Source organism: Leptosomus discolor, chromosome 7, assembly GCF_034619465.1.
Source record: "Leptosomus discolor isolate bLepDis1 chromosome 7, bLepDis1.hap2, whole genome shotgun sequence".
Lineage (NCBI taxonomy): Eukaryota > Metazoa > Chordata > Aves > Leptosomiformes > Leptosomidae > Leptosomus > Leptosomus discolor.
In genome coordinates this window covers 54,497,157-54,509,927 of record NC_141397.1, presented here as the reverse complement: position 1 = coordinate 54,509,927, position 12,771 = coordinate 54,497,157, and the positions used below count along the sequence as shown (strand labels likewise).

The 12,771-nt window shown below is 38.3% G+C and overlaps 1 protein-coding gene across 3 annotated transcripts in view; it reads right to left on the bottom strand.

The window, feature by feature from the left end:
* Positions 1 to 12,771, bottom strand: part of LRCH3 (leucine rich repeats and calponin homology domain containing 3) — a 62,287-nt gene that overhangs the window by 30,030 nt on the left and 19,486 nt on the right. For all 3 annotated transcript variants that reach the window (XM_086467791.1, XM_086467789.1, XM_086467790.1), the window contains exons 2-5: positions 3,659 to 3,803; positions 2,065 to 2,191; positions 1,208 to 1,313; positions 887 to 1,023 (exon numbers count right to left, since the gene is read on the bottom strand). In XM_086467791.1, the coding sequence (XP_086323917.1) occupies positions 887 to 1,023; positions 1,208 to 1,313; positions 2,065 to 2,191; positions 3,659 to 3,803 (515 nt within the window). The remainder of the gene's footprint in view (positions 1 to 886; positions 1,024 to 1,207; positions 1,314 to 2,064; positions 2,192 to 3,658; positions 3,804 to 12,771) is intronic.

The following is a 12,771-nucleotide window of genomic DNA, read 5'->3' as shown; positions in this document are numbered from 1 at the left end:
AGTAATAAATGAGCACATTTATGTCAACCAATGCATCTTTTCTTCTGATCTCACTGCATTTTAGAAAAACAGCTATAGCGGAGCATCACGGGAAGCCTGCGATAGACAAATGGAAGCTGTCCTCCAAGCACATCTGGTCTGCATGCAACTTTGTCAGCTGGATGCTGAAATTTCATCATGCAAACAAGGCACGAGCATTTATGAGTACTAGAACTTGCACCCTTGGCATCAGAACAGATGCATCCCACCCATGCCCAGCTTTGAATGGCAGTGGCAGATCGCCAAAGCAAGCTCAAATTTAAAGTGAATGAAGCCAGGAACAGCTGTCTTTGCTTTCACAAGGGAAACAAAACCCTATTGAAATTACAGGTCTTAGCAAGTGCCACTCTTGACTCAGAAGCGGCAGCTCACAGTAGAACCGGTAATACTTAAGGGCTTACCTACCCACATTAAGAATCAAATTAGTCACTAACTATGTTGCAGTTTCTAGCTCAAAGGCCAATTTGAGCACTCTGCTGCAAAGTGAGCCAGCACACAGCAACACTGAAGCCTCAGTGAAAATTTTGACATTTGAATGGCACAAAATCAGTCTTGCCTAAGAGAGCTTCCTCTCTCCTACAATGAAAGCAGAAACACTCAGGTAACAGTACAATGCCAACAGCGGACTTCTTAGGAATATCCCATAGGTGAGACTACTAATACAGTAAAGTAAGATTTAAAAAAGGGATTTTTCAAGCTGTGCTACATATTTAACACTTTTAGACAACATAATTTATTTAAAGTCCTCTTGTTCTTCAATAAAGTTTGTAATATAAACCTTCAGCTTTTAACTTCATTCTGTCCTTTCAAGTTGAACTAGTCATCTGAACTCCTAGCAGCAGTTTACCTGTGCAGGGGGTGACTGGAGAGGGTTGTTCTCCAACATGATGGTCTGCAGATGTCTGAGGTTCCTATAACAAACTGGTATTGTTGTTATTTTATTGCAGGAGAAATCTAATCGAATCAAAGGCAACTCAGCAAGCTCTGGAGATAGAAAATAAACATACAATTCGGCAGATTAAAAGAATATAAAAAAGCGCAAGAGTATAAAAATGTGTTTTAAAAACAATTGAGCATTCTGCTTCTAGCTCTCAAGGGAAGAAAACAGCACTGAAAATAAAGTAGTCCTTGAAGTTTCTGCTGTTATAGCTGACAGCCTTTATCTCACCTTCTGGCAAACGCACCAAATTATTTCTTCTGACATTTAGGTCCCTCAAGGATTCCAAACTGCCAATCTGCGGAGGTATTGTCTGTATTTCATTACAGCTCACATCCTACAAAGCAAGAGTAAAGGATGAGTTACCACTGACTGGTAAACCTCTGTTTACTAAAATATGTAGCACTTTATGTAAGGACTGAAAAAGACAACTATTTACATAACATCTCAGATCTTTATAGTCATTAAATCTCATCGCTGATGTAAAGTACATTCTCATTTTAAATACATGGGGAAATAAAAGCTTTAGAAGATATAGAAGTTTATTTCAAGTTATCTCATTCAAGTTACTCCATATTATTATAGTCAGCACAAATTGCTTCATAAAAGCTTTTTGCCAGAAACAAATGCACCAAGAGCTCAAATTCCATCCAGTCTTCCTTTCAAAAATTGGGAAGACTCTTAGTTAAACTGACATGGATCATTTGCTCTCCAGTGCAAGGCATCCTTCCCTCGCATAAATTTTTTTAAAACCTTAAGAGTATTTAAAAATCTTTTCTAACACCTCTCTACAATGTCAAAACCTAGTTGGAGATACTACGGCAGATAGAAGACTTCCTCAGGCTAAGTGCAGATTGAAGTAACTTGCCATTGCATACAGGTGCCTGGTTTACAATCACAAAGTTCTCAGCGAAATGAGAAACAAGATGCTGATCTTGCACACATCCAGATAGCATCCTAATTACTGCATTATTTTGATCAGTTTAAAAAATGGTTATTTCTTCTGAAGCACCTCCAAAACTAAGAAACTCATCAATTAAAAATTAAAGACTGAATAGTAATAGTTAAAAAATTAACTGTATACTCACGAGCTCTGTCAGCTGTCTGAGCTGTCCAATTTCTTCAGGTATTGAAACCAACTTATTATTACTTGCTATCAAAACTTTTAATGGTAGACTACAGAGGTGTACTGGCAATGTTGAAAGCTGGTTTCGACTTTTTGGACAGAAAGAAAACAAAATCATCAGAACTCTAACGAGAAATCATCTCACATTTTAATGCAACGGAAGACACGTACAAAAAGCACACTCCCTTTGGATGACCAACTCTGTTCTTATATAATTACTGTAAAAGTAGTTCCATGAAGTCATTCTTCATTACTTGCTTTATCTAATTACATGTGAACAAACTCTCAATATCAACTACCAAGCCTGATCAAATGCTTTTGAACTCCGTGCTGAGGAATACGATATCTTCATGCCCTTTCAGGTGCTTCTGGTAACTGGCCACCCTCTGTCACAAGTGAGTATGTTTGAACAGAGTGCAAAAGCCTTTCCGATAGGGAGTACTGCAGGTCAGCACATACAAAATGCCATAGAGAAAGCAATGACTAACTGAATATTTAAGGTATATTTCTAAGTCAGTCATGTGGATCAAGAATCTTGGTATGATGGATTTCACTATTCCAAAATCCAGTCTTGGACATATCATAATAAACTACTATTAAAGCAAATATGAGGTCATATGACTGGACTGTAACCTCAGATGAGAAACAGGCAAGATGAGTATGGATTGTAAAAGAGTTGCCTTTAACAACAAACAGTGACTGGATGATTAGAATGTTATTAGGATCTTAAATAAGGCTTTGATCAGACATTGACATTTAGCAAAATATGCTGCTGTATTTTTTCATGCTTGACACCCAGATTTTCCTGCTATTAAAGCAAAAAAAAAAGTAGTTCTGAGCAGTAGATGAACAAACAGCTGCTTTTAAAAGGACAATAATTGGACTGCACCTACTAGATACCAGAGCAATAGGAAACCCATATCTGATTCATATCCTATTCCTACAATTCTCCCCATCAATAGAAAAAAGAAAAGAAAGAAATATTTGACTACTAAATTGGCAAAAGTATAACACCTGAAGGAAATACCAATCAAGAAAAACTTGAGACTATCACTTCCAATTTGTGACAAGGGACTTTCCACACCTCTTAAAAGACCTTCTACAAATGGAGGATGTTGTACACAGTTGAATTTCATCAACGGGCTAAGTTGCAGCAATTAGCTTTTTATGCTGCCAGTACAATGAAGGTAAAGCAAAATTGCATAAACCTTATTCAGCTGCTGAGAGCTGAATTGTAAAGACTATCCAAAAGCTCTACCACCTCTTTTCAGTCTGCGTGCCTGTATTTCACATGAAAACTACTGGAATTTATTTTGTGAGTCCTTTAAGTTGGAATTAGCTTTCTTCTTCATACTACACTTACAGAAACTGCTACCTAATCCTCACTTTCCCTGATCCACCTGAGTGGGCAAGACCGGTTCAGGTTGCTTTAGTTCAATGACATACAATATAACAACGTGATGATTACATACCATGTTAGCATTATTTATGGATGCATCAAAATTTATAAACCTAGCCTACTGATGCTAAAGCAAAATTTCTAAGACAATTGTTACCTGATATTTAGAAATGTTAAAGCCTGTAAATTCAAAATAGCCTCTGGGATGTATCGAATGCAGTTCTGGTACAAATTAAGACTCTCGAGGGAGACAAAGTGACATGCTTCTGCTGGAAGCTCTGACAGTCTGTTCCGTGACAAATCTGAAGGGAGGGAAAAAAGAAACTTTCAGTAAAGCTATCTTAAAACTTCATGAAAACAAGTATTGTCTGTATATTCACCATACACAGTGGGAACAATTGGACAGGAATTAGTTTTGCTGTCCTGCCTGCAAAAATTTCAAGATTACGAAGTGACTGACTTCACACACAAAATAAATCATCATCTTTTAAAATCTTAAAGCCACAATAAGAAAGAGAGCCAGATGCAACACTCCTTTCATAGGCACACTTTCATATCCCAAACTGGCTTATGTTTAGAGGAAGCTGGTTTAAGATGCCAAAAGCCCAACTTCAAATAGCTGTTCCAGGACATCCTTAGATTACGGAGTTGGTATTGGGTGGGCAGTGCTGTAACGAAAAGAATCAGAAAGTACTTTTCTTCCTGCACTCTGCTAAGGTACTCTCTGCTACTCTTGAGCTTCAGATTTCTGGTCTAAAATATATACTTTATATAGACACGCGCATATTCATAGGTGACAGTTCTAACAGGGGAAACATGAGGCACACACCTTAGGTGAGCCTTCTATACCCTAGCCAAAGCATGCCCTCCTTCAGAGATACACCAGTTCAAGCTTGTAATCTCAACCAGGCAATGGAAGGATTTTCAATAAAGGGTCTTCCCAGCTGCAGAGAAATACTCTGCTTGCTGCTAGCAAGGTTTACTGTTTCTTTGTGATCCTGCATTCCTTGCTTAGCAAGAGACAAAAGTTTAACCAAAACTCCTACCAAATGTTTGCATCTGAAGAATCAGTATTTTTCCTTAGCCAGTTACCAGTCTATGCATATAAAATATCCATCAGTATTACTCTCCTTCAAGAGTAAAAGCTGCATTGTGATAAATAGTGCAGTTCCAAAGGGTTCTTTTTTCTTTAAAGGTCAAGGAAAGCTCTTGCTCATCAATGCCAAAGGAGAGTTCTCACAAACACACACTAACAGCTCCTGCTTCCTCACACACCCAAACTCTTAATTCTGACAGGAGTTATGCTCACATCAAGAGCACCTTGTGTCAGCAGGGAGCTCCTACAGAGATACTGTTTAATAAACTGACGCTTCACCTTTACATTTTTAAGGGAAGGCAGACACTCATTATAAAAACCCATCTAACCTGGTGTCACGAATTATGAAAAAAAATCCAAATTAAATTGCTATTTTCTTTATTTGTTTTGAATTTCAATTTTTCCTCATCAGTGTAAGAGGATAAAAGCTCCCACCCCAAAACACCTACAATAAACTGACACAGTAATTTCTGTATCTCTATTCCATGAAGGAACCATCCAATGCAGACTACTTTTAAGACTGCGAATGCAGATGCTACTACTGATGACCTGTAATTCTCAGTAGAAAGAATCACTATGAAAAACTTTGTAGAGAAAAACCTCCAGATGTACTTTAGTGTACAAGTGGGAAGGAACTGCTTTATGCAGTCTAGAGGTACCACTGAAGTGAACTACAGCAGAGGCTATGACGGATATGAAGTTCATCAGATGTTCCAGGGTGCATGCAGATAAGAAAACATAAAAATCATAGAGACTTCTAGTCCATGGATACAAAAATGTAACAGGGAACACAGTGAAACTCCTTCTCTGTTCAGCAATGAGTTTAAAAAAAAAAAAAAAAATAATGACACTAACTGCTTCTTTCCAATTTGTATCAGGCTCAAACATGACCTCAGCTTCAACTTGTCTGAACCTGATTTTTTTTTTAAAAAAATGAACATTTCTGACCAGTTCTAATAGTGGGAGCTAACTCTACAAAATAATAGAAGTCATCAGCATTACGTCCGTATTGCATACCTAGAATTCTTTAATTGCCTTATGACAGAAAACAGTTTGAGATCTTTGCCCCCTTTTTCTATTTTTTTTTGTGAGACCTTTTTTCCCTCTTCTTCTAAGAGCGAAGAAAAACCTGCACCTACAGATGGCTAAAGACAGCTTCTAGAAACATCCTAATCTTACCATATGCTAATCCAGATGAAATATCAGATGAATACATCAAACACAAAGACACCACTGTGATGGACCCTGCTTCCTGCTACAGCCAACCCCAAAGTTTTCTTACTTCTGTTGTTCGTCTCGGGCCATTTGTATCGTCACAGTTTGCGGGAAACTCTGATCAGAATTAAATATAACATGTTTTCTGATCACCTAACCAGACAGCCCCCAAAACCCTATGCCACCACCAGGGAAAAAAACGAGGGTGCAGGCAGCAGAGCCCCTTGTTCTGGTGGCAGGGATCACTTCTGCTGATTTAAAGCACTCAGTGAACTCCAGACTAAGTGGAAACAGCAAATGAATCTGCGTGATCAGAACCTGCCTAAGAACTGCAGATAGTAGTCAATAAAGTGATTGTGTATATCCTGCAAGGACGCAGTGCATAAATTCCCTTGAAAGTGTGTAATGGACACTTATTTTGCACAATCTACCTCCCATATGACACTAGTCTGTCCTAGGGTTTCTTCTGCTTTACTTCCATAAGTTTAATTCTCTTAATGTTTCAGTGAAGATGACAGCTAACTCCAACCCTCCTCTCCTCCAAGCTGTACAGCTGCAGAAGGCTTAAAGCAGAGCAATGGTGCTAAAACTGTGCAACAATGAGATGTCCAAAATTGTGACACTCCCTATGGGATCTCTCCTGTGCCAACATTGTTGTAAAATGTAACAGGAGAAGAGCGATTTCCAAACAAACATACTGTCCCAACACAAATAACGATGTATCCTGAAAAATTTCTACTAAGTGTGGCAAATCATAGTATTTGTAGTCACTGACATGATCTGTGATACACACAACTTGCCGTAAGGTTTCACAGCATGTATGTTACCCTATATGAAAGGGAGAAGAATGCAAATTATTTCAGAGATGCCAAGAAACAAGCAAGAGTAATTTAGAAAAAATCCTTAGCTCCCACATTGACTAGATGTTTACACACCTATTTATTTTTAAGAATTATTACAACACTGGTTCACATATAAGGGGTGTTTTTCTTCGGGACCCTGAAGGATGGAACTGAATTCCACCACTTATCTCACCACATACTAACATCCTTCGGCACAGCTTTATTCATCCTTCACACAGCTGTGCTGGCAAAGTCTGTTTTAATACTACCCATTTTAACAAATAAATAGGCTTCCCAAGTAATGAGCCGTATTTTCTGGCAGAAGAATCACAAAGAAAAAGTTTCTTTCAGCTCTGTCTTGCAAAGGGTTTAACCACAAACATGAGAATTCTCGATTGCTTTTTGTTTCACTTTATCTTACTACAGAACATTTAAAGCTTAATATATACATATTGTGCCATAAGGCATGAACTAGTCAAGAACTTCATATATTCTGAGCTATGATTTCTAAAGAAATAACTCCGCAAAATAACATCAGGTATGAAGAAATGAAAACACATTTTTTTAAACAACAAATGAACTCAGTGTGATAGAAGAGAGACACCAAAGCTGGTTAGCAGCAATGACTATGTTCTTCCAGACTTCCTTCAATCTACAGTGATTTTTAAAACTTGGCATTTCTGTTCAGCAGTAGAAATTCAGTGGAAAGCAGATTAAACTGGAGCCGAGTTTCGATGCTGCAGTATGGTCTCTTACATCATTCAAAATGGGTCTAAGCAATTACATGTTTGGTTTAATAAGTCTGCAGCATTTTTACTCTCATGATGGCCACAAGAATGCTACCTTATACATAGCCACCATGATTTCACGTGCTCAAATGCAGAGCTGAGAGGGAGGGTCTGACAGGACCATAAAAAAAAAAAAAAGGGCAAGCACTAGGAAAAAAAAGTCTAAGCTATACAGTAAAACAATACTTAAAGAATTAGACAGAAATAATGTAAGTACAAAATACAGACAGAAATTAGACAGAAATATAAATAGAAGTACAAAATACAGTCAGAAAGAATGTAAGTACAAAATGTGAATTCTGAACCTCCAAATGAAGAACCACTTTTTATTATTTGCAATTCCCCACCTTGCACCCCTGCAAACCTCCAACAAGTATTTAAATTCCTCCAAAGTCCAGAACACAGCATCCCTAAGTCACTCAGTGATACCCTCCCCCACTCCAGAAAGCAGACCTTAAATGGGACCAGAAATGGGGCAGAGAGTACAGCAGTCATTGTGCTCAACAACTTAACAGCTCCATCCTTTTCCCCACCTTCTTCCTAAAAATATCTGAATGAAAGGAACAGCTCTAAGAAAACCAGGACAGAAGTAAAGAAAAAAGCACTCCAGTGATTGGTTATATATTTACACACATGCTACCCTGCAGTACAGCAGTAGCTGGTGCTTTTCCAAAAGAGAAAGTGGGACTGAGGTCAAAGAACAAAAGCTAAGGTATTTTATTAAAAAATATCTTGTCAATAAAGACTTGTTTTAGTGATACTCTTCTGCTACTGTATGCGTAAAATAAATTCAGCAACAACCAGAAAAATAAAAGGTGTTACAGCACAAATTATTGTGCAAAATAAATTTTGTGCCAAGATTTCTCTCCATTCCTCAGAAGAAAGGAGAGAATGTTGTAGTGGGATGTTAATTATTTTTTTTAGAAATATTAAAGCATTAATTAAGAAGCAATTATAACTGTCAAATTAAGCAAGGAGTAATCAGCATGATGCAGATTATTTGCTTCAATATGTGCACACTCTTGCTGGTTGACATACCATAAATGGCAAACAACTGATTCCCGCCCCCAAAGCACAAATGCTGAATTTCGCTATGAATAAGCATATGAGTGAAATATAGCTATTATAATTTGAACTAGAATTGACTTGCTTATGTTCATGTTTCATGGGTTAAAATTACTGTTAGCAGAAATCTGCTTTAAAAAAAGGCTCTCCTAGCCTGCTAAAAATGGAGACGTTTCCTTGAAGGCAAGATCATGTGGAATTTTGGCAAAGGGGAAGCGTTCTTTGGAACTAAGCTCTTTGTGAAAGATAAAAAAGCCAACAGTACAAATGCAAACTGAAATCTCAGAGCGGAGTCAGATCACTGACCTTTTCCATCTTAGCTGGGATTCCATTTGGAAAGCCAGCAACGCCAATGTTAAACAGGCCCAGAGAATACACTATGTTTAAAATTGCATCATTTGGCATTAAATGTAAATTCTTCCTGCTCAAAGAATATTCCTCTAACACCAAACATTAGCAGGGCTGTGTTCACACATCTTTAACTTCAGCTGTAACACAAATTGTGCGTCCAAAGGAAAATCAGTGTTGCATAAAGATGCGCTGTTTAAGGTACCGGGTACTTTAACCCACTACACACACTGATGAAGAGGGAGCTGCAGCTCAACTGTTGCTGGCACTCAAACTAGCTGGCTGGCGGTGAATTCCAGTTCATCACGAGATGCTAATGTGATCAGTCCACTAATCCCATTGCAATGGGAATATGGCTTCTGCTCTCATTCCAATTAACTACAACAATAAAAACCAGTTCTAGGCCTGGGCTGTGCTACGAAATTTCGTTGATAAAAATCTGCCTTTTGTCACCAGAGATTTGCATGTGTTCCCCACACACTTTGTGGTTTGGGTTTTTTTTTTTGTTTTTTTTTTTTTTAAATTTAAAGCAGCAAAGCCCAGATTTTTGGCTGTCTATTCAAAACCAAATGTCAGCAACCACCATAACACCCGCTGGCAAAACGCCAGCATAAGAGAGATTGTGACATTATGTCAGCAGCTGTAACTGTGGGCTCCCACCCATGATGTATCATGTCGTCTGCAATGCGTGACATCAGCCATGAACGTGCTGCAGTGATGCAACAACACTGGTATCTGTGAACCGATTTGAATCCTGATGGTGACGCTGGCTGCTATATACTGCCCTCAACTAGGATGACTTCATTTGAAGGGCAAGAAAACGTTATGTTTTCCCCTAAAACGATGAAGCATGCGTTGCAACTTAAAAGCACATTCCCTGCTTCCTTTTATAACAGACAAATTTAAGATATATTAGCTTGCACCTTACAGACAAAAACATATTTCCATATAAATAATTAGGTAAGCCAATCCATGACCAGGAGGCTGACAGCCAGTATAGTGACAGAAGGCAAAAGGCAGAATGAACTGCTGTAAGAGGACGAGATACAGCTGTTCAAGAAGAAATAGGTTCAGAATCTGGAACCGTGTAAACAAACTTTTTTTTCCTACAACTTAAAGACCAGAAGCAAACTCCACAGTTTCACAATGACAACAGCAAAACCACAATCACACTGAAGAATATTCTTGAAGTATCTGATGTAATCTTGCAGATAAGGAAAGCAGCTCACCTGAACAACTCATTTACAACTACCGGTCCCTGAAACTTAACTGCTTAGGTTAAAGGCGTCTTTCAGATAACGTCACTGAACGGATCTTTTGAGGAACCTGATCCCATTTGGTTGCTCAATTATGACATTTAGACTCAACTCTATTAGAAGATTACTCACATTCTCAAATGCATCTGAAGCACACTGTTATATAAACCTTAACTCCACTTTTTGTCTGTCGTTCATTCTATTAGGCAAATAAATGCATGCATATCATCCCGGTTTTATGAATTGATTTGTTTCACTTCCCAAATATTTCAGAACTTGAAATGAAAGTCTGTGAAGAGCAATGCTTGTGATCCTGCTGATTTTTAGGAATCATTCCCCTAAAGCTACTAAAAGGAAATTAATAAAATGAAAGCATAGCCCTAAACAGATGAGCTACTGGCATTACTGCACTGACTTTTCTTGCACAAGAAAACCGTAACTCATCATAAAAGAACACCTGATGCTGTTGGTCTTTGTCCTCAGTACCTGGGAACGTTTCCTTTCTAAGCACTGTTGGCATCCTTAGGCTGCATTTCACACCTGGAGGATTTCCTGACACAGGAGGGGTGATTTTACCTCTTCCTGCCTGCTGTGATACAATACTGCCACTTCTGTCATACCCTAATTTAAAACAAACCTCAGAAATGTCGTCTCCTGACTCACCTTCTACCTGCTAGTCCTGTCAAACCTGAACTTTTCCCAGCTATTTTCCCATGTAACCAAGACATACTTCTTGTAAACCTATTAAGTTAAGGGGAAAGAAGGTGGCACGATCCAAGATAAGGCTGTTCCTTCATTGTTTTACCTAGGTACTGCACACTGTCGATGCGATAGCACCACAGCCCAAGCCAGAATACCCGAGTAACAGGCATAACGAAGACTATTTTCACCTACGTTATTTTTGTAGCCCTGTAGTGAAATACATCCCCCAATTTCTAGTCTCAGTTTCCAACATTTCACAAAGGAAAACTAGATTCGGACATGTGATCAGCCCTTGATACACTTACCACAGTTCAATTCTCAGCAGCTCCATTCTTAATACGCACAATCACATTCCTACTTAGCAGCAGTACCAGCAGCACTAAACTGCTCTGTAACCACTTCCATGGACTAACGTTTTGTAACCAAGAATCTCCAATCTGCTGTTTTTTGCGACGTGAACAGGGCTATCATTTCTCCAGTTACAGAAAAAGAGGCAAAGGTTAGTGGTTTCTTCCAAATGTCAACTTGGTGGTGCTCTGCCTGGAATGCAGAGGTGCTTACCACCAAAGTCTACATCACCAACCTGAGAATATACTGCATAACATACAAATTGAAAGATCACACTTCACACCGAAATCAGCCCTCTAGATTTCCTGCCTTGTGTGCTAAAGACAAGGTTTGTAGCATGCTTTTAACCAAAGCTGCTTAACACCATTCTTTTTTAAAAACCTGTTTCAAATCATTGTCAAGTTTCAGATGTGTGGATCAAAAAGTTTCACATACACGATTTCTTCTGGCTACACTTTTATTTTGGAACATTCAAGACAAATAACAAAGCTTCTTGCCAAAGGTTTTATTACAAAACAAGAAACCTCCTCACTTCTCTGATGAACTCTCACAAATCCCTTGCTTAGAGCAATTTTAGTGAGTGAGAACTATGGCCAAAGTGTTTTACCTTTTCCTTCAACACCTAAACTACAAACTGACACCTGGCTAGTTTGTTGGGATTTTTTGGTGGTGTTTTGTTTTGTTTTTTAAACTCGGGAGCACCTTAAGAACAGTCATACAAGGGAGTTTTGCACAATCTGGCTTCTAAATTACTTGAACTACACTATTGTTATTTTTTTTTTTAGTGGTAAGTTGCCCCTTCAATTATTCTCCATTAAAACACATCACATAAACCCAAGAAATGAATAAAGTACAACTCTCAAGCTTAGTCTCTGCAATGTTCACCATCCTCTGTTAAGACTAGAAAATCTATGTACAAAGATCTGTAAGAACTTTAATTATACTAAATAAGAAACTCAGTCACACCTGGGATCAAAGAGGAAACCAGAAGATTCTAAGCACCAACTCCCATTCTCCCTCCCTTTTTTCTCTCCACATGATTTTAATGCATATTTGTTGTAGTTCAGCTTTCTCTTTTACACATGAATGAAAACTTCACAGGTGTCACCATAAAAAACACTGAGTAATCACAAACACATAATTCCACAGTCCTGCACTTAATGCCAGCTGCTGTACATCCTCTGACAAGAAAGCACATTCCCAGCGAAAGCATGATTTTTCTCACAGGAGCAGACCGCATGAGTACAAGAGGAAGATAAATACTCTTATCAGAGTAACAACTTGCAATACAATGCCACTTCCCCTGAAAAATAATTTAATTTTCCTTTTCCAAAGAATAATATTCTTTGTTTATTGAATACTAAAAAAACCCCCAAAACCCAAACCCAGTGGAAACTATAGAATACCATTATACAATTGTTCATGTGTGGTTACCAGAGAACAGGCAAAAGCGACAAGCTCCAGTCCCTGCAAGGAACTGAGAACTCCTAATGTTCTGTTGACTCCAGTTGCTTTTCCTCTAGCTGGCTTTAGAGCAGGAAAATCAATAGCCTAAATGGATCAAACTTATGTCAAGTATTGTTTAATTCTTCTTCAACATAGACCCTGGT